Genomic DNA, 22512 nt, shown 5'->3' on the forward strand with positions numbered 1-22512 from the left:
TCCTGATGTTTGCAATTTGGGTCTTAGTGTTCCTATGTAATACATTTAGCCCCTCAAATCTCATTTTCTTTCTTAATTTTAGCCTTAATGTTCACTCTCAGCTCCTTTCTTACATGCATTTGGCTACCTCAGGAGAGCTTTCAGAGATTCCCTCCTCCACATCCCCACCCCCTTTTCTGCTAGCAGCGTCTAGAGGGCCTTAAGAACCACACCTCATCTCTGGGTTGCATAGCTTCAGGGTGACCATTCGGACAAGTGCTCAGTTACTGGGGACACGTCTGACATTTGAAGATCCCTTTGGATCTTTCATGGGAGTGCTCCACAAGCATCTCAGTAGAAAAACACTGAGGTCCTGTCTTGTCTGGTGACGTAAGAAAAGACAGGATGCAACCTGTATGGAGGTTTATTGGTTACAAAACCAGATGCACATTGATGGGCCCCTGGGAGAGCAGGAGAGTAGAGCCTTAATTTATAAACTTCTTCTTTCACTCAAATATTCCAGCAATATGTTAAGAGCATTATGGGAAGTCAGGTGAGACTATTACGGAGAAAAGTTTCTGAATCCAAAAACTCCAAGGATTCCCAGTGAGACTCACCCATTAGCGTCTAGGCAAGGATTTTCCATTGGGGAACAAGGCTTTTACAGTGGCCAGAGACTTACTGGCCTCACACATGCTTTTGGATCTCATTCACTTGCGAAAGAACTATTCTTCCATTGACACTTTCTTGAGTGATGGCCTTGATCATTGAAGTTGCAGATCCTGAGGGAAAGAGTACCAAAAAGGTCACTGCCAGGCTCCCCCCACCCTGTGAACTGTGTTCATGTTCACTTCCATGCCCCCAGCCCTTGCAAGTTTCCTGTGTCTTGCAAAATGCTCACTCTGCTGCAGGGAGAAAGGATCTTAGCATGGAGGAAATTCCCACTTCCTCCGGAAAGCAAAGGCCTCTGAACATTGCCAGTTTCTGGAGATCTGGAGCCTGGTGCAGAAGCTGACCTCTGGCCAGCAGCTCTTGAGAAGCGCTTTCTACTCACGAGGACTCTGCGGCTCTTCACCACAGATAGTGAGTTTACAGAGAACTACATGCCATGCAGGACATCTTGCTTTAAGTTCTAGAAGCATGGCATGGATGGGGAGAAGCCAGAACGCTTCACTGTTTCAAAGGCATCTTCCCTTATTTGAATAAGCGCTTTGCTGAAACACTAATAAACTGGTTCTAGGCCATAGGAAAGAATGGAAACTATTAATATAGGTATAAGGGGAAATGCAAAAATCAAATGAAAAATCAAGTCCCTTGCAAAGTACACAGTTGATAGAGTACTAGGCTACCCACCCCCGGGTATAGCTAAAGAGAGTTTTGTGCCATCTGTCTAATTTTGCAGAAACAGGGCAGTTAGGCCAGCTGCTCTGGAATGGTTAGCTCAACTCAGATTCTCTGAATCTCCAATGCCTTAAATAATTTTATTAAAAACTGAATCAGAAAGTGATATATAACCTACACGCCTGTGTCCCGAACGTTTCTGTTGTATATTCATGATAATCTGAGAAAACATGATTCCTGGGTCAAAAATGTGAGAATATTGAGTTGGGCAAAGTAAAAACTTTGGTTGTTTTTTCTCTTTCCTGTCCCCTTTCTTCCTTGCAGAAGTGTTTGTTCTGTCTTTAGGACACTGCGAGACAGCAGGTCTACTTGAGAGAAGGAAACGTGTGTGTCTCGTTTCCTACCTCATCTGGCTTCGCACCACACCAGTCACTCTCTACTCAAATTTCATGGGTAGCCCTGCTTTTCAACAGAGTCAGGCTTGGGAACTGATGCGATGATATTTCCTAGGAGTCTAATGGACAGACTTCATTATTCAGGAGAGACAGAATGCTCTCAGCCATCACTTGAATCTGTGTTCTCTTGCAAAGAGCTTGCATATATAAGCTGAACCTCCCTTATGCAAAATCTCCAAGTCCCAAACGATCCAAATTCTCAAGCTTTTGGAGACATGATGCTATGAGGAGGACATTATACACTCCAAGACTTCACTTCATACAAAAGTTATTTCATATATTGTTATATATATTATACATATAATATATGTTATGGTCTGTATATAGGCTACATATGCATGAAACTTAACTGAACTTCATGTTTAGTGTCGGGTTCCATCCTCAAGATATCTCATCATGCACATTAAAATATATAGTAAAAAACCCCATTCAAACCCCTAATTCATTTATTCCTAATTTCTTTGAATAAGAGCTATTCAGTTACTGCTCTATTGATAACATAACCAGGGTTCACTTTTCTCTGTGGCTCCTAACTTGTTAACTTAGATGAAGATTTCTTTCTGGTCATCTGGGAGGAAAATAAAAATTGAGCTCAGGACATTTGGGAGCTGTGTAAGGATTCTGGCAAGTGTCAGCAATGTTGGACAGTGAAACAGGAGCTCTTTTACCTTTTGTTCCTGACTCTGGTCCATCCATTGTCCTATGGAGGCAAGAGAGAAAGATGGAAAGTCACCTTAGCTACCGTCAGCCCTTCCTTTACTCCTTTTCTTGCGTGTTACTTTTTCAGCTGGTTAGAGAGGGTAGTTGAGCCTGGCAGAGGCAAGATTATGAGTTTGTGGAGGCTAGCTGGGTCCCTCAGAGGAGAGGACCACCTCCTAGACATTCTGGAGTCAGGGAATTCTCCCAAGTTTTTCTATCTCTCTTTCCAGGACCCTGCAGACTTTGCCTCATGGGTCTCAGTCTGGACCCATGAGATACTCAGATGCTCATAGTTTCACCCAGTCATATTTTTTTTATATACTTGGACAAAAAAACTTCTGGCCCATTTGTCAGACCACAGAGCATGTGCGGACCTTTTCATGGCTACTATTCCCTTGGATGGTCGGAAGCATTAGTTTGAAAATCTTGACTGTCTTAGGAATCTTTTTCTGCTGTTAGTTTAAAACATTTCCCCTGACTCTTGTGTTTTATTTCTGAGCTCAAATTGTATGATCTCTATTGGAGAAACACAGTAGTCAAATCTTTTTGCCCTTCCACCATCCCTGCTTGGAGTCAATACTTTATTAACTGTTCTGAGTGCAGTGAGAACCAGCCTTTTAGCCCATATTTGATGAGAGACACGATTGAGGAATATTCCAGAAAACAATTAGCCTTTCTCTTTAGAGCCACTGTGGCCTAGACCCCGGGGAGAATGCATTCCCATGCCCAGGAGCGTCATGTCCAGAATGTTCCAGTCACAAGAGCCTCACCCTTCAATGTCTCCCTCCAGGAGCTGGCGGTAGGTGGCGATTTCCTTCTCTAGGTGGGTTTTGATGCCCAGCAGCACTTTGTGCTCATTGTTCTGACGCTCCAGGTCTTGGCGGAGCTGCATCAGCTCCTCCTCATAGTGGGAGATGATCTGCTGCATGTCCTGGAGGCGGCAGGCGTACCGAGTCTGCGTCTCTGTCAGCATGTTTTCCAAAGCAGATTTCTGAAAGAGGCAAACCAGGGCCCATTCACTAGTCCACTGGGGACCTTGGCAACATAGGCTTGTTCAGTGTCAACTTCTCCCCACCACTGTGCTAGGTGTCTTGAGAAACAGGCTGACTTACAGAGTTGGGACTTGGGGTTAGTGCTGGCTCATCTGATGCTATGTTTGGGGCATGAAGCTGTCGTGTTAGGGAGCTCATGACAATTCCACTGCCTTCTAGCACTGCTGGTTTACTCTACCCACTGGGGATCAAACACAGGCTGCCTGGCTCTGAACCATTCCTAATGTTTCGTTTTTATCTCTGGTTGGATGAAAAACTCCAGGAGGGAGAGACTGCATCCTCAGAGAGCAATCTGATACAGGGATGCTATGTGCAGTTGGATTAAAGATGAGCAATGATCACTTTTTAGGATAAATATGCCCACAACCATTATCCCTCTATAGCATTGAACATTCCTATATACTTAAAAATGACTTAGATGCTGATCTTAAATTCATATGATAGCTGAGTGTCCAGTTGTTGGGTCTTGGTCTTCAGTGATAATTTCAGCACGGACAGGTGGCCACTTTTGAGGAAGTTCTGAAACTTCAGAATGAAGCCTCTCAGCTAGGGTTGAGATCAAGTCCTCATGTTGTCTGGATTTACCACCTGAATTTCTGTACCATATTACTTTAAATTGAAGGGGAAAAATCCTAATTGTATTACCTATTTACACTATATGCAGGGAATTGCATGATAGATTACACACAACAAGCTCTGGGAGCAGCATTCGTGCACAGCATCTTAAACCAGGATGAAGATAGACATGGCTTAGACTCAAGAACATATGCAGGATAGTGGGTGATATGTCACATGTATAATAAATAGAGCATGCCATTGGAGTCAGCGAGGGCTAAATTTGCCACCTATCATGCTAGTGCCGGAATGTCTTTCTATTGGAGTTCGGGGAACACACTGGTTATAAGTGGAGTGAGAACTGGTAGACAATATGAGGGGGGAGAGATGTCCAGCATCCACCATCCCTGAAATCACAGTTTCACCACCAATAGCTCACTAGTTGTGTGACCTTTGTCAAATTCATTAACTGTCTGGACTTTTGGTTTCCTTATCTTTAGAATGAAAGGGCTATGACCTTCCCACAAAGGTCAATATAATGTGACGAACAATGTCGGGCATAATGAGCCACTCACCACTCACTCAGAGTCTAGCTGTGTTTTCACACTCTGCACACATTTCTCATCAGGAACAACTGGGATCGACAGTGGAGAATGAGAGAAGTCCCAAGGAGACTGGGGACCCGGGGCTCAACTCACCCTGCTGTGCTGTGCCCGCAGATCAATCTCTAGGGCCTGGAACGTTCGCCTCAGCTCATGGATGTCACTTTGGTTGCCCTGTACGGGTGCCAGGCTGGCTGCCTCCTGGGACATGGCTGCTGACTGTGAACCAAGCATAAGCAGATGCGTTGGTGTGGTGACGTGTGGCGGTGGCAGACTTGGGAGGTCAGGTCACTTTCCTTTACCTGCTCTCTAAACCAGGTGTCCAGCTCTTGGTGTTTCTTCTTTATTATTTGCTCATATTCCTGCCTCATGTCTTCCAAGACCTTAATGAGATCTTCCCCTGGAGTGGTGTCCACCTTCACGTTGACCTTGAAGTCACTTGGCAGATGATTCTCCTCCATTTCCTGTTTAATAACAGAGAAAGACAGTGAAGTGGCCCATGGCCGTCAGAAGGCTGGATGGTTGTGTTGACTGGTACTGGCACATGGTTCTATTTATATGGTTTTCACTCTCACTTCATAGTTATTATGAATTGATTATTGGTGGGGCAGCTTCACAGTTATTACGAATTGACTAACCATTGTGTGCGAATTCTCTAAAACTTTATAAAATAAAGACTAACATAACACATGTCCTATGGTTTGGGGACAAAGTGTCTCCCCTGCAAAGGGCCATGTGCTGAGGGCTTGATTCTCAGCCAATAGCATTTTCTTGGTTGGTTTGGGAAACTTCAGGAGGTGGAGCTTTGCTGGTGGGTCCCTGTGGGTGGGTCCATGGAGAGAGCTTATCCCTGGCCCCATCCTGTCTGCGATTTCTTGTTAGCTATGAAGTGAAGAAAGTCTTTCGTCCTATGTTCTTGCTGCTGTGTCACACTGCCCAAGTGCGTGGGCCCAGTAGCCATGGATTGAGCCTCTGAAGCTGAGCAAAACTCTGTTTCCCAATCCTTAAGGTATTCCCGTCAGAGTCATAGGAATGAGAAATAGCACACTCAGAAAATACCTGGGAACTTGTATAGGGGCTTCCTCACCTCCTGAAGGACAGAGAGGAGCAAGACAGAGAAGGAGAGAGAGAGAGAGAGAGAGAGAGAGAGAGAGAGAGAGGAGAAATAGAGGGAGAAGGGGGAGGGAAAAGGGAGGGAGAGGGAGGGAGGAGAGAGAGAGAGAGAGAGAGAGAGAGAGAGAGAGAGAGAGAGAGGAGAAATAGAGGGAGAAGGGGGAAGGGGGAGGGAAAAGGGAGGGAGAGGGAGGGAGGAGAGAGAGAGAGAGAGATCACCTGTGGGCAGGAACAAATACCCACAAGGACCCACCCCTTGTATTCTACTTCCTCCCTATGTATTCCACCTCTCAAAGTCCCATGAGTGGGGACAGAGCATTCAAAGCCCAAGCCGGCAGAGGACAATTCGTGTTCAAACTATAACAACACATAGTCAGATGGTTTCTTTGACTTAATGCCTTGGTTGAGAATATTCCAGAAACAATTACATGTCTGAAGCAAATAGACTCCTTTATAGCAAATATTCTTTGCTAATGTGTCTATGTATTTAAGTGGCCAACATTTTCAGGTCTAGGCCAAAGCTTTGGGGAAGCAGTTAGCTCAGGAACCAAAAGTCAGATGTTAGAGAGATTTTAAAAGTGCCGTGCCTTATGCTTCATGGAAACCAAGTGACCACAGGAAAGGTGTGACTAGTAATTACTGTTTAGACAGCTATTCCGAAACCTAGCTCTGATGTTTAGAAGCAACTGGGTTTCCCCAACACGTTTTTATGCCCCTTTGTTAGTCTCAGGGACTTAATATGAATGACAGGTATTTCTGCAATTCGGTTACATGCTTCTGTAGCTGAGGATTCTTGAGTTTCGCGTTTTAGCATCCTCTTTCTACCATTGTCCTTGCTTTCTGCACATTACCAATAAAGGAAGCTTGTCTCACATTTACTCTCTATCTTTGCCTCTGTTTGTTTCAATGTTTGTGTTCATACATGTGTGTAAATACACGTACCCATGTGCAAATGCATTTAGAGGCCAGAGGTTGCCCTCCACCTTATCTTTGGGTCTCTCAATGAACATAAAACTCTACAATCTGGCAATACAGGATGACTAGTCAACTCCAGGCATCCACCTGTCTCTGTTTTTTCTAGTGCTGAGGTGACAGGCACATGCCACCACACCAGGGTTTTGTTATGTGTGTGCTGGGGGTTTGAATTTATGTCCTTAGCTTCTGCAGCAAGCACTGTACTGACTGAGCTTTCTTCCTAGTCCCACTTAATTATTATAGTTTTGCATCTTTAAGTGTATCCTGTACACACATGTGTGTAAGCATGTTTGCATGTATACGTGCACATTCATGTTCATATGTATGCTACCTCAATGCTGATGCTATCAGTCTTCCTTCACTGTTGATGTGGGAGACCCCTCTGTGTGCCTTGATTACCATTAATGAATAAAGAAACTGCCTTGGCCTGTTGATAGGGCAGAACTTAGGTAGGTGGGAAAACTGGACTGAATGCTGGGAGGAAGAAGGTGGAGTTGGAGAGGCGCCATGGATCCCCCAGAGACAGAAGCTGGGAATTTTACCTGGTAAGCCACTGCCACTGGCGATACAAAGATGAATAGAAATGGGTTAAATTAAGATGTAAGAATTAGCCAATAAGAAACTAGAGCTAATGGGCCAAGCAGTGATTTAATTAATACAGTTTCTGTATGGTTATTTTGGGGCTAAGCTAGCCGGGCGGCCAGGTCGAACAAGCAGGCCTTCCCTGCAACACACTGTTATCCACTTTTTATTTTATTGAGTCAGGGTCTCTTGCTGAACCCAGAGCTTATTCATTTGATTAGTGTTAGCCAGCCAGGTTTTCCTGTGGATCCAATCTCTGGCCCCCAGTTCCAGGATTACAGGAAGCACCACATTTGCCTATGGGGCTTTGGGAATCCAAACTGTGATCCTTATGTTTAAATAGCAAACACTATCCCCACTGAGACATCTTCCCAGTCCTGATTCTTACGGTATTATACTAATGAGTCAGGGAAGCCAGTGTGTGATAACAAATTACTACTAATATTGTTGTTATTGCCAGTTCCTGTTCATTATCACTGTACTAGGTTACATTTAACATCTAAGAAGATAACCATGAAATTAGAAAAAAACTCGATGTTTCTGTGGTTCCGTATGAGGGACACTGGAACTGGCACTCAGGTGTGGCCTCATCTATTACTATGGGGTCACCCTGGAATGGTGAAGTTAGGGGCAGACCCGGTTCCCAGGAGCCCAGGGCAGTCCCACCTGCTCATGGCGCTTCTTCATGAGGATGAGTTCTTTTCTCATTCCCTCCACCTCCTGTTCCAGGTCTGTCGTGACAATGGTCAGATCATCCAAGGTCTTTCGGAGGCTCTCGACTTCAATTTCCAGCTCTTTCTTAAAGGAGTGTTCACTTTCAAACCTTTGGTGAGAGAGGTGGGGTTAGAACACTCCTGCTGTTGGAAGGCCGTGGGCTTGGCCAGAGTCCACGTGGGTTGAGAAGGGGCTTTCTTACTTTCCAGGTGGAAGTAAGAGGCATGTAGGACACCATCAGCCATTGATACATTGAAACAGGACACATACAGGGGTACAGAACATTGTTCCATACTGTGCTTCTGTGTGTTGGTGACTCAGTGCCTCCTTTTAAGTGCAGTACAGAAGTGAACACGCACAGACCTGGACCTGCCACCTAGCTTTATTACCCACCAATATCTTGCGTATTTGATTCATCTAGATTCATTGCTGAAATTTTCTTTTGTGGTAACTGGTAGTTTGTTTATTTTTGGCATAAGGTCTTGCTATGTAGCTCAGGATGCTATTGAACTCAATATGTATCCCAGGTTGCTCTCAAATGCACCACCCTGTTGCCTCTGCAAGAGCTTCCAAGAGCTGAGATTGTAAGAGTGCACCAATATACACGGCTCATGGCTGAAAATGTTCAAAGCAAATTATGGACATTATGGCATTTTAACCCTAACTGCAGCAGAGTGCATCTAATAAAAAAGATATTTTTTTTTCTGTATAGGTACAACAAAATTACCATCTCTAAAATGAAAAGTTTTTAATAGAGTCTGATTTTTAATTCATATTTGGATCTTCACATGCTTTCATGTGCACTTTATATCTGGCTTATTTAAATTGCACAAGACTCTTGCTGTGCCCTTTTAAGTATAATCCAGTAAGATTTTGGCAGCTAGTTGCAGCAGGCCGAGCTTCCCTTTTGTGGAACTCTGTGAAGAAGGGACTTACTTGGTGTTGAAGTCATCCACTGCCTTCTTGGCATTGTCAATGAGCACAACAATTTGAGCATTGGTCATCTTACTTTCCACGATCTGTAAAATAGGCACAGTAAGAATTAGTCCAGTAGAGCAGATCCACCCATGACAGCTGCGTGCCTCAGCGCCACTTTCCTCTGCCAGAAGTTTGCAGCGCAGACAACAATCTTTTCCTTCTTGAAAAATTCTATTTATTTATTTAGCAAATGGTGAGAATCAAGTCACATGTGCCAGGTGAAAAACACAGAAAGAATATGTCTGCTGTTGGTTTCCGTGTCTTTTTATTCGTTCATCTTTCTCCCCTTCTTTTCTTTATTGTTATTGTTATTACTATTATTATTTAACCCACTAAGCCCAATTAGTGCTATCCAATCCCTTCCCCAAAGAAAAATAACTCCCTCTCTTCAAGTAGTCTCTGACTGCCAGTAGCTCCTCAGCTAGGGGTGGGGCCTCATCATCCCGTTTCACCTGTGCTGGAAGTTTAACTGGCTTGGTCTTGTGCAGGTCTCGTGAAGGTACCATGGCTGCTGGCAGGTCCTGTGTGCTGAAGCGGTGGTCATGCTTCTCAAATGCGGAGCATTTCACAACTCTCCTCCACATCCTCTGCCTTTTGCATTCTCTCTGCCCTCTCTTTCAGTGTTCCCTGTGCCTCGGGGAGCAGGGCAGACAGAAATAGATGCCCTGTCTCTATCTGGGCACCCACAGTTGTTTGTTAGGAGTTTCTGCTAGCTGCTATCCATTGCGGTAAGAAGCTTCTCTTACGCGACTGAGAAGAACACAAGTTTATGTAGCTCTTTGACAGGCTGGGGTTGATGTGTCCACTGGAGGAGTGAAGTTGGGGTAAGGTGGGGTCGTGCCTCTTGGTAATGCTTTCCAGTTGTCTAGTGATGTGAACACAACTTGGTGGTTTTGCTTACAATCTGAAAATGTTAGAGTTTGGGTTGTGAGATTTTTTGTTTCAAAAGAAAGTGGTGTGTGTGTGTGTGTGAGTGTGTGTGAGTGTGTGTGTGTATAGCGTGTAGTGTGGTGTGTTCGCATGCATGTGTCCATGCATGGGCTTCAGAAGGACAGAGGAGGACCTCAAGTGTCCCGCTCTGTCACTTCTTTCCTTATTCCTTTCAGCCAGGGTTTCTTACTGAACCTGGAGTTTGGGTCGTGACCAGCACCCCCAGCAATCCTCCTGTCTCCCACTTCTCCCGACTAGTCCTGGGGCTACAGTATGCGTAGTTATTACTGGCTTTTGACATGAAGGTTGAGGATCCAAACCTAGGTCTTCAGGCTTGCATAGCAGTTTCCCTCTCCCACTGAGCCATCCCCCAGCTTCTGAGATTTTTTCTGATTGTGACTATAGGGTAAGATTTCCTAAAGTACAGGTGTTAGCTTCAATGTGTGTGATTCTTACACTTGACACAGACACCCTTCCTCCATGATTGCTAATCTAAAATATACTTCAGACAGTCGTCATATAAAACAATCATTATTATTTTGCCCAAAGTGACGAGATCCACATATGTAAACTTCAGGAAGATGTATGTATTTGCAATATATTTGTGATGAGATTGCCTCTATGGAAGCTATTAAAACAAGAACTGAGTGAATTCTCTACCATCGAATGGTGCTACTTAACAAGTTTCTACAGTGTTAAAGCCTCCAGCTAAAACTGGTCATTAGATATTCCCTTAAGTTTTATTTACATTAAAAAAAAACACCCATGGGAGCTGTTTGTCTGAGCAATTGGTTATACAGGACATTATGATTGGAGAAAGGGCCCACATTTGATGTGGAGAAATGAGGTCAATTTCTCATTGTCTGAAAGTTCCTATCTTTTGTAGGAAACATTGTGACAGAGTAGAAACTGAAGCATTTCTTTGGCCTGACTTCCTTCCCCATCAGGCTACATCCTATCCTTGTGCTTCAGTCCCATCATTTGTTCAATAAGGGGTCTGTATTAATTATAAACAGGAGATCCTTGCTTTAAGCTTTTGCAAAGCAGCTGGAGTCACAGAACCCTGTGGCATTCCCATTGTATTTGTACAGCTAATCCTTTTATTTAGAGAGAATTTTTCTTAAGTCAAACCTCTTCCTTAATACAAAGGTGCCTTTTAAAACTCTGGTCCTATTTAAAGCTTCACCAAGGACTTGGAATTTGGTGCTGTGAATGCACAATGCAGCCTTTACAAGTCGGGGAAACGCCGGACTTGGCACTCCAAGAGCAGGGCTGGGGTCCTGTCTTACGCATTAGCTGGCTGAGCCTATCAGAGTCTCCGTTTCTGCATCCGTAAAATGGTGAGAACAGTAATCATGGCCATTCACCCATGCATTGTGAGGATTAGGAGATGGTAAATGAGATAATATTGCACACATACTTGTCATACTCCAGGGAGTCTGGAAGGTTCATTGAATTTTGCCCTGAAAGTGAAAACTGCAGATCTATCCTGGCTTATTGCCCACAGTCCTACTTTATGGCATTTTTACTAGAATTCTCCCTTCTAGGCTTCTTATTCCTTGTATTATTTACTCATGCAAAGTAAAAGTAGCTCCTTCCCCAAAGCTCAGCACCCTGAGCACCTTCTTCCTCATGCACTGAGTGACTGTAGTCATCCACACTACTGGGCTGGTTGACACTCCCCTTATTAGCAGCCCCACAGTGCACACATCAAAACCAGAGGAGTAAAAACTCACTTATTTGACTTTTCCAAGTTAAAGTGATCACTTCTTCATTGAGAAGCCAACATCAGGTATGTAATTCCTCCCCAGCCAGCATTCTTGTGGTCCATGTGAGTGAGGCCTTGGAGTGTACGTGGCATAAAGCACATGTAGGGTGGATGGTGTAGCTCAGTTTGCAGAATGCTTGCCTAGCATGGGCTCAATACCCGGCACTGCATAAATGAAACATGATGGCGCGTTCTTAAAATCCCAGTACAGGAGAGGTGAGGACAGGAGGATCAGGAGTTCAAGATCATCTTCAGACATGGGATGTACTCACTCATATTTGGTTTCTAGCCACAAATAAAGGACATTGAGCCTATAATTCGTGATCCTAGAGAAGCTAAATAAGAAGGTGAACCCAAAGAAAAACATATAGACATCCTCCTGGATATTAACCTTCATCAGGCGATGAAAGGAGACAGAGACAGAGACCCACATTGGAGCAACAGACTGAAATCCCAAGGTCCAAATCAGGAGCAGAAGGAGAGAGAGCACGAGCAAGGAACTCAGGACCGCGAGGGGTGCACCCACATACTGAGACAATGGGGATCATCTATCGGGAACTCACTAAGGCCAGCTGGACTGGGTCTGAAAAAGCATGGGATAAAACCGGACTCGCAGAACATAGCGAACAATGAGGACTACTGAGAACTCAAGAACAATGGCACTGGGTTTTGATCCTACTGCACGTACTGGCTTTGTGGGAGCCTAGGCAGTTTGGATGCTCACCTTACTAGACCTGGAAGGAGGTGGGAGGTCCTTGGACTTCCCACAGGGCAGGGAACCCTGACAGCTCTTCGGGCTGATGAGGGAGGGGGACTTGATTGGGGGAGGGGGAGGGAAATGGGAGGTGGTGGCGGGGAGGAGGCAGAAATCTTTAATAAATAAATAAATAAAAACTAGAAAAAAAACAGAATCATCCTCAGATACATAGTGAGTTCAAGGCCAATCTGGGCTACATGGAACCAATCTCTCTCTCATCTACTATCTATCTATCTATCTATCTATCTATCTATCTATCTATCTATCTATCATCTATCTTTGTGTATTTATGTGCGTGTGGCTGAGTGTATATATGTGCGTACACAGAAACCTAAAGAGAACAGAGAGGCCATTGGATGTCCTGGAACTGGGGTTACAGGTGGTTGTGAGCCATCTTGTAAGGTCTGGGAACTAAACTTAGGTCCTCTGCAAGAACTATAAATCCTCTTAACCACGGAGCCATCTCTCCAGCACCCACATTTCATATTTGAAATTTCTCACTGTTTGGGTTTACTTAATACGGTATTATAATGCAGCCATTATTTCTGAGACTTCCTTCATAGTCATAAATGGATTGGGATGGATTGGGAAATAGTATATGAGGCATAGATTTTTAAACTGTATGTTGTAATAATTGTCTAGATTCTCCCCAAGGCTCTGAGTTCATTCTTTGAAAAAAATCTAGTTAGTGTGTTAGCATAGTATCATGGCCCCAAGGCATGTAATCTCCTACTCAGCAGAGGCAAGTAGACAATTTGACCATGCTCCCAAATATCACGTGCTGAGAATCACCAGGGAGTTTTATGAATGATATTCCTATGGCTATGTCCAATTCTGTGTTTCGAAAGGTTTGGAATCACTTTTGAACTGCATTTCTCCCAGACTTTTGGAGTGGCACTTAACACTACAAAATGAGGGAAAAATGTATTTACTCTAAATATTTCAGCAGGACCCAGGGAGAGCAAGCCCCAGGGGACTGAGGTACCTTTTAGGACCTCAGCTGTAAACAGGGGAAGTCAGGAATGACAGACAACCTCGACCTTCAAGAGTGACACTCTTCCAAAGCAGAGAAAGTGAAACATCCAAAGTACGATCTAGAAAAACTTGAACCTTGACCTATTTGGCTTCAGAATCCAGAGTTCTGGCCTGGCAGGGGGTGGGCTGGCTGCCCATCCTCATAGCTGAAGCCACTCATTCTCCCTCTCATTTCTGTTCTAAGGGAGTTAGAAAAGCAAGCCGAAAGGAAGTATCCAGTTTCAGTCTCCTGGTGTGGAAGCTGGGGATAAAAATATTTGCTCCGCAGAGATATAAGAACTGAATGATACGTTCTGAACCAAGGGTGGCATGAATAGTTCTGCCAACCTGCTGCCTCGTTCTTGAGAACAATGCACACATTTCATCTTTGTACCAGGCTGTCGAGTTGGCACCACGCTGAAGTGGAGGCTGGATCATTTGAAAGAGACCCCGAGTGAAAGTCCCACCTCTGCCTTTTGCTGGTGCCTTCAGCGGTTATTTCACATTTTTTGAACTTGAATTTCCTAACAGTTGGTGTGAGAAGTCAGGTAATATAGATCAGTCCCACCGTTGCGGAAAGTCCTTCTCACCAACATGCATGTTTGCCCCTCCCCCACACTGCTTGGCATTCAGGAAGTGCCCAATATTGGTTTCCTTCTCCTTCCTCCCTCTCCCTACTTGTCTCTGCTATTGGGATCCATGCTGTTGGGCCAGCTGTAGCCTGGTATTTCTTTGGGATCCACGCTCCTGGCTGACCATTGGCAAACATCATCTTTTCCCTCCGTTCTAAAGCCAAAGCAGCTTCGTTAAACGAAAAGCCCTGTGTGGATGTTGAGTCACCTTGTTTTCCTCACAAAGACAGCTGTGCACTCTGTAGTTAAGGCAATTACACACTCAGTTATTAGGCTGATTATTCAATAATTAGGGGTCATTACAAGGACAGATTTATGTTATCTTGATTGGTCCTTCCTACATTCAAACAAAGATGGCTGAGTGTTGTGAAATAACACGGTATTAATATTGGAAGCCTGCGATGGCCTTTCCAGGGTAGGCTACATCATGAGTTCACAGGGGTTTTCCTGGAACTCCTTCATACAAAGGGGAGGTGCATAACTGTGAGATGCCTCCCTCTACTTGCATCCTGACACCCCAGAAGGTGGGACCTTAGCTTTTTAGATGCTTGGTTGAGAGCGTGCTGTTTCTTGAAGCATATCTCTGTAGTCTATGCCAAGTTTTAAATTGGCTCTCATTTTATCACCCCCGCCCCCCCGCAGCTCAGAAGTGTGAGCAACTTTAACTTCTAGCAGCTTCTAGAAAAATAGCCAAGGATGCCACAGTGGCATACCTGCTGGTGGAGTGTGACAACTTTTTGGGCATGGTCTGCACCACAGTGTAACTCAGTCTTTTGTGGCTAGAGAGGCACACTGTCGCCAGGACGTTGAGGTGGAGTAGAGGTAAATTCTCTCCTGTGCCTTGTGTACCGAGGGTGCACCCTGCATACCAGCCCTTATCATCTCCCTAACGTTGCTGGATCTAAAGTGATACTGCACGGTGCCCGGCTGGCTGGCATTTCTAAGACTTAGAGACTTTTTTTTTTTTTATGTTTCAAAGCATGCAGAAAACCAGGCAGTTTTGCTTTTTAAAAGATACTCAATAATAATTCTGAAATGTTTGCTGTCTTTACTTTCTATATTATTTGTAGAGAGAAAACTAATTTTACAAACAAGTTTCCCCGAGTCCATGGTTAAGATATGACAGTAGGATTTACACGAGCAATACTTGAGACTTGAATTCTTTTGCTCTTTTCCCCTGGAACTGTCACATGAGCTGTTTTTTTTTTTTTTTTTTTTACTCCCCCTCTCCTCCATGGTCAGCTTCAGAGTCTCTCAGTGTCTTACCTGCTCCTGAAGGTGGCTGATGTTTTCCTCATATTGGGAATAATCTTTTCTGTTGCCAGGTTCTCTCTCCTGATGCCATTGCAGGATGCGACTTTCCAGCTTTGAATTGGCCTCCTCCAGAGCCCGTACCTTCTCCAGGTAGGTAGCCAGGCGACTGTTGAGGTTTTGCATGGTGGCCTTGCCATTTCCACCTAGCAGGGGACTGCCTCGTTCAGACCCCCATGATCCTCCAGGAGGCAGGCAGCCTGGTGTAGTGAAGGAAAGGGAGATGCGGACACCCCCTGCGCCTCCATGGACGCTAGGGGTCCTGTGGAAGCTCCCAGGCTGACTCCAGCTGCTTCCAAGGCCGTGGACAGAGGCCGAGTAGGTCTGGCTAAAGCCCTGGCTGGAGTTCATGGTTCCATCTGTGTATGGAGCAGGGCTAGACTCTCTGACACCACAGGACTGAGCTGCCCCAGACTGCCTGGGATGGTTTTATGCCCTTTGCTGTGGGAGTTTCCTCCTCTGACAACTGTACCGACAAGATCCTATCATTGTGCAATGTGTGTTTCCTCTTGGTCAATCCCGAGGTGCCCCTGGGCCAACACACTTTGCTGTTGTTGTTTAGAACCACATGAATATGCCGGTTCCCTCCTCCCTCCCGGTGGTAACCGGGAGGTGTGGCCCACGACATCAGGTGGGTAGCCTGCCATCTCAGGTGTCTTTCTAATCTTGCAGTGGAATTTTTCCAATGTACACTCACCCAAAAAAGGTCAGATTAAAGTCCACAGTTAAGACTATCTTGTGTAGTACAGATTTTCCTTTTAAAAACGAAACATTAATCAAGTGTGCGTGCATGAGAGCATGTGCGCGCGCGCGCACACGCACATGCACACGCACGCACACACACACACACACACACACACACACACTCTCCAGATAAACTCTCTACAGCCAGAGTAAGAAAGACTTATAAGGAAGGGTAGAACCAGAACAAACCAGAATCTCAGGTCCTCGAAGAAACTGCTCCTGTGCAGGAGGAAATAGAGAGAGCACAGAATATCTGATTCCTTTGTGGCTCTTGCTGTTTGATGGAAAGTAATTTCAAAGGAATCGCTCTTCAGAACAAACCCTCAATTACAGTCATAATTAATTAATGAATGACTGGCCTTCCACTTCCAGGATGCCTTTCATCCCAGCACACCTCAAACAAAACCAAACAACCCAGCCTGTCCCTAGAATGTCCCTGGGCTCCAAGGAGGAATATAGCTTTGCTTTGCTAATTGCTCAGCAGTCTCTCTCTCTCTCTCTCTCTCTCTCTCTCTCTCTCTCTCTCTCTCTCTCTCTCTCTCGTTGAGTCTGCAGACCATTGGCTTGTATGTGACCTACAGCACAGACTGTGGAAACAGGAAGCCTGCCATGATTGATGTGATGGATGAATCTTTCTGCCAAGCTAAAGGTTGGGAATGAAAAGGATATAGTTTGGGGCACAGGCTGTGTGCTGGTTATTGGTGACCTGATTTAAAGAAGACTGAGAAACAAAATGTCAGGGTCTATGGAGATGGTTCAGATGGGTTAAGGGCCCCTTTCTGTGCCAACAAGAGGACCAGAGTTCAAATCCCCAGAACCTATGTGAAAAGCCAGGTGGGATATTGCTGTTGTAACCTCGCCATTGTTGGAGTGGGAAGAGAGACAGGAAAATCTCTGGGGCTTGGTGGCCGCCAGTCCATCTTTAGGCTCAGCAGCGACTCTCTCAGTGGAATGAGGTGAAGTGACAGAGTAAGACGCCCAGTGTCCCTCACTGTATTTTGGTGTGTTCAACCTCCCACCCCGCACACAATCATGTACCATATGCCACACATACACACAAAACAAAAAAATAAAGTATCAGTTATCAGAAGAGACTTTAGTGTTACTCTGCAATGCTACTAATTGCGCAGATAAGGGGAAATGAGGCCTAAAGGGAACGTGGGGAGGGAACTTGGAGTTAGTGAAGCTACAGCAGGATTCTCCCTGCCGCAGAACACTGTTGTCAATCATGAAGCGATCCTGTACAGGTCTTCTCCCATAATGGGAGCCTCACAGACCTTGTTAATCCTTATTGTTAGGAATTTTTCCTAACATGAGCTCTCTGCTGGTGCAAAATCCCAATCAATCCAAATCAAAACAAGCCAAATTAAAAAATCAAGGTTTATTAGGATTCCTGTGCTGTCGGGTGGCCCCGAGGGGGAACCAGGAGGCTATGAACGCGACCACCAGGAGGAAGGAAAAGAGACCACGTGTTCATCTTTTGGGAGTTCACTTAAATACCCAGGGAGGAGTCAGGACCTGGCATTCTGGGATTTGGAGTCCAGACCAATACAACTCTCAGGCCTGGGGGCTGGGGGCTATGCTCCCAACTTAACATTTATAACAGCAATTGATTATTTCCAGGGAAAGGTTATAATTTGTTATCATTGTGTGTGTGTGTGTGTGTGTGTGTGTGTACTGAGTATGGAACCCAGGACCAGTGGTAGACAAATGCTTTACTACTGACCTCTATTCCCAGTCCAATGCCCAGGTATAACATACATTGTAGACAAAGGATCAGGTGTTCGTAAAGGTGAATGACTCAGAGCTATATGCAGGTACAGTGTAATTGAGTGCATGACTTTGGCTTTTCCTTGGAAAGGTGGGTTCAAGGGTTCCTTCCTTCCTTCATCATTTTCTGAATTCTCTGGAATGAATTTGATGCTCTGCTGGGAGGGAATGACCTCCTCTAGATCCAAGGTCTTCCAGTAGAATGGGTCACTCGGTATCCCTGCTCTTCTGCGGACGTTGGAAGCACCCACAGGATCCAGCTGTTTCCTGTGGAAGTGAAGTTCATTCTTAACTCTTTCTGAACTTGAAGCAGGGTCTCATGTAGCTAAATCTGACCTTAAATTTTCTATGTAGCTGAGGAGAACCTTGAACTTGTACTTCTGAGTCTCCTGTTTCCACCTCTTGAGTGCTGGCGTTATAGTCATGGGCCCTGCTACTCATTTTATATGGATGGTGCTGGGAATCACTCTCAGAGCTTCTTAGACAGTAGACACTGTGCCAGCCATGCCGGTCCCAGCCCTCTCACTACCGACTTCACTGCCTAACACACTCGCTACATGTCTCTGAGACTGCAACCTTCTGGAAAGTAGCGTTAGGTCTTCTGCCTTCTAAGTACCACAGTCTGGTTGGAGCATTGAAACACTGAAGGGTTTTGTAAATGGTGTTTTTCTCATAAGCTCAGTCCTGAAGTTTTATAGAGTAAGAATTTTAGCTCAGGCCCTCCCATGCCATTATCTCCTATCCCTTTGGGGTTAAGCCACAGAACCTGAGTACCCGAGTTTCAGTTATAAATAAAACCATTGAAACACACCAGCTCTGCCCCTTCTGCTCTGCATCAATAATGGAGCCAAGAATGTTTCCTGGATTTTCCTTATTTGGCCATAAAAATACTGGAAAGCTATAATTGTGACTGAAGAAAGCTCGATGGTTCCTAGAAGGAGAACTTGGGGCCACTTAGGTCTCCAATGAGAAGAAAGAACCAAGGCGGTGCTTTTGCTTCCAATGTCTCCTTCAAAACACACACTGGAATTTGATCTGTACTGTGAAGTAGGGGGAGGCGGGACCAGGCGAGCCATCTCAGAGATGGTTAGATAGTAACCACTCTGCCTTCATGGATGGATTAATCTCTACATATTAATGGGTTGGTTGGTTAGCAGGCTCTCTTAAGAGTGAATTTGTTGTAAAATGCCATCTGCCTCTGTTTCTGTCTCTGTCTCCCCTCATCACACGATAACCCATCCTGCATCAGGACTTTGCAGGCAAAGAGATCCTCACCAAATGTGGACTCAGCCTTGAACTTCACAGCCTTGAGAATTGTAAGAAATGACCCTCTCAGCTATTCTGTTATAGAAAAAAGAATAAGAGAGATACAGAGAGACAATTAAAATAGAGGAAGTGGCCGGGCGGTGGTGGCGCATGCCTTTAATCCCAGCACTCGGGAGGCAGAGGCAGGCGGATCTCTGTGTGTTCGAGGACAGCCTGGTCTACAAGAGCTAGTTCCAGGACAGGAACCAAAAAACTACGGAGAAACCCTGTCTCGAAAATCCAAATATAAATAAATAAATAAAAATTAAAAAAATAAAAATAAATAAAATAGAGGAAGTGGCTTTGTTTGAACTTGAAAGGTCCCTGAAAGGCTCAAGGTCTGACTATTCCCAACTGGTGGTGGTGCTATTCTGGACGGCTGGGAGACCTTCAGGAGGAGGGGAAAAGCTGGTGGAAGGCCATTGCTGTAAGAAAGCATTTGAGAGGTAACCTCGCCTCCAGTTTGGCCGCTCCTTCTCCACTTCTTGATCTAACACTGAGTCTGTGCCATAAGCTCCCAACACAATGAACCCTATTCCACCTTTCTTACCTTGATGGACTGGACTGTCTGATACCATGAGCCAAAGGAGATCTTTCTTTCCACATGTTGGTTTTGTGACGTACTCGGTCATGAACTCCAGAGATTGTGTGCTCTGGTGGACACAGAAAGTTCTTGATCACTGGCTTTGACTCGGGTTTGTGGTTACGTATGGGTTCTGTTGACATGGAGCCAGCCTCTAGAAGGAGAAAAAAAAAGAACAACCCTGCCTCCAGTGAGTACAAGGTCCAGGCTGCACCCCGGAATTCTTTCACAAGAATCTATGTGGAATTGATCCCATCCCCAATAATTCCAGGCGTGTCTGAGAAGCTATGACTTACTAACCCATATATCTGGCTCCTGCCTCATTTTACATCAGTATGTGTGGGTTTTGATTTATAAGAATTAACCTTGAACAAAACAAGAAAATTTTTTTTGTATTGCGTAGCCGGAACAGGGTGGGGAAACATGATGGTGTAATGTGAAAGGCCCGAGGAGAGGCAGGCAGTCTTTTGTCATTTGCCATGCAGCAAATTCCCTTATAACTTCCACAGAGAGTCTATTGGGTTTGAAAAGAAATGATGGCTTTGGTGCCGGGTGTGTAAAAATGTTATGTGCCCATTACAAAAATTCTGTTAGCGTATGAAAGTACAAGACAGAAGATTAGAAACACTCTAATTTCACTACACAGAGGCAACCCTTGGTAAATCCTGATCAACCCTTCAGACACCCTCTAGCTGTATCATTGGGAAGACATGGATGACTAGAATAATTTTGGGAAAACGACATATAACAATCCAGAATGAACTTCTTCTTACCTTTCCAGCAGATGTCCAGTATTTTTGTCATTTTGTTCAGGGGACAAACCTGCACCTGCAATATGATTTCAAGGTTTTCTGTGTAGTTCTAGTTTGTGACTTTACCACCTCGGTGTGACTTTGTTTTGTCTTTCTGATGGACTAAGACACCGTCATGTAGAGGCACAGAGTGTTTTGTTGGAGAGGCTGGGTGGCGAGGGAATGGAGAGGTTGCATGTGGGCATCTCAGAAGCCAGCAGGGAGCTGCCCTGACCCAGAGCACAGCTTGTCTGTGCCCTTTAAAGACAATCATTCCATCAACGAAGCATTTCAGGATACTCTTCTCCTTATAGTGGCAGAATGGCCATAATAATCATCAAACATATTTTTACTGCGTGTGATATTTCAGGACAAATGGCAGTAGAATTCCAGGCAAAATTCCTATGCCATTATTCTATGCTTGAAATGGCTACATTAAAAAAAAAAAAAAGGTACAGGTAAGCATAGTAACCATGGTGATGGTGATAACAGACTAGACATTGCGATTCTTAAACTAGGGCCAAGTGAAACTGATCCCCATCGACTTCTGTTTGTCTGGTAGAAGGAGACAATAGGAGCAGTGAAGCATTCAGGATGCTATGACAGACTCGGGCGAACAGCGTTGGCTCAGAGTTGCTTCCGAATTGTTTCGGTGCATAGTGGTGAGTGGACAAGAACAAACAAACAAAACAAAAGAAAAAATCCCCAACCATGCATGAGCAAAAGGGTTTTAAGAGCACAGAAGAAAGTTTTATAAAACTGTCAGTGCTGGGAACTAGCCTTACTTTGATTTTTATGTATGTATGCGTGTATATATGCGTGTTTGCATGTGTGTGCATATGAAGACCAGAGGTTGACATCAGATGCGTTTTCTGACCACTTTCCCCCTTATATATTGAGGCAGAATCTTCAATGAATCCCCAGATCTCTGATGTGGCTTCTCTACCTAGCCAGCTTGCCCCCAGAGAGCTCCTGTCTTTGCCTTTTGAGTGCTGGGATCACAGTCAGGTTTGTCACGCCCTCTTGCCATTTATATGGGTGCTGGGGATTGAACTTAGGTCCTCGTGCTTGTGTGGAAAGGGCTTCACCCAGTGAACCATCCCCCTAGACCCTCAATTTTATCTTCAAAAGCAAGAAATAACTTAAAACTTACTTATAGGATATTGATACTCATAGATTACGGAGTGGGCAGGGCCTTACAAGTAACCACCAACAAATAGCATCTGGGCTCTTATGAGGAATGATAAGAATCTGGGAGAGGTAAAGACACGAGAATCCAGGAAGAGAACGTAAACCTAATGCAGTGGGATGATAGGCACAGCATCCAGACCAGCAAGCATTAAGGCCCGCAGATGTGTTTTAGGCAATTTGGACACATGAAAACATTACTGAAAGGCATGTCTGCTGCACGTGCCACATGGAAAACCACTGCCTAGTTATCCCACCACTCAGCAAGGCACTGTCTGACTCATCTTTAATTCCTCAATATCTCCAGCCTGTGGCAGGAAGGATTGCTGAGGCTGGCGCTGGGAAGGAGCTCAAGCGGTGCTTGAGAGTGTGGAGAAGTCTTTGTGAGACGAAGCGAGCAGAAAAGGAGGCTGATGGTGGGCAGGCGCGGTTACAAGGGAACATGCTGCCCTATGACCTGCTGACAGTTGGTCTGAGACTGAGATTCACTTGGGAATGAGTGGGAAGCTCTCTTTAGTGTCCAGAAAAAATAGCTGGAAACTCAAATCCTGCAGAATCTCCCCAAATTTTGGAATAGTTAAAAAAAAAGCACAATCATCAGACCCTTGTGATTCTGTAAGCTGGCAATAGGTCGAGTACTCTTAGGAGATTTAGGTTTGGCTTTTCTGGTGAGC

The 22512-nt window shown here is 44.9% G+C and overlaps 1 protein-coding gene across 1 annotated transcript; it reads right to left on the reverse strand.

The window, feature by feature from the left end:
• Positions 1 to 406: 406 nt before the first annotated feature.
• Positions 407 to 15872, reverse strand: Krt23 (keratin 23). Its single transcript, XM_057776093.1, has 8 exons — positions 15413 to 15872; positions 9004 to 9086; positions 8020 to 8176; positions 4986 to 5147; positions 4780 to 4902; positions 3245 to 3465; positions 2444 to 2475; positions 407 to 761 (listed from the first exon to the last, which is right to left on the reverse strand). Exons 1-8 carry the CDS (start codon positions 15806 to 15808, stop codon positions 667 to 669), a joined length of 1269 nt encoding a protein of 422 aa, XP_057632076.1. The 5' UTR covers positions 15809 to 15872; the 3' UTR covers positions 407 to 666.
• Between the last annotated feature and the right edge of the window lie 6640 nt (positions 15873 to 22512).

Source organism: Chionomys nivalis, chromosome 7, assembly GCF_950005125.1.
Source record: "Chionomys nivalis chromosome 7, mChiNiv1.1, whole genome shotgun sequence".
Lineage (NCBI taxonomy): Eukaryota > Metazoa > Chordata > Mammalia > Rodentia > Cricetidae > Chionomys > Chionomys nivalis.

Bases quoted from the DNA above. Each gene is read 5' to 3' on its own strand.
- Krt23 (XM_057776093.1), bottom strand. From the start codon at position 15,808: ATGAACTCCAGCCAGGGCTTTAGCCAGACCTACTCGGCCTCTGTCCAC. The intron at 5,148-8,019 runs GTGGGACTGCCC...GTTATTAAACAG, and splicing joins TGAAGAAGCGCCATGAGCAG to GAAATGGAGGAGAATCATCT. The intron at 4,903-4,985 runs GTAAAGGAAAGT...CTTGGTTCACAG, and splicing joins ACACCTGGTTTAGAGAGCAG to TCAGCAGCCATGTCCCAGGA.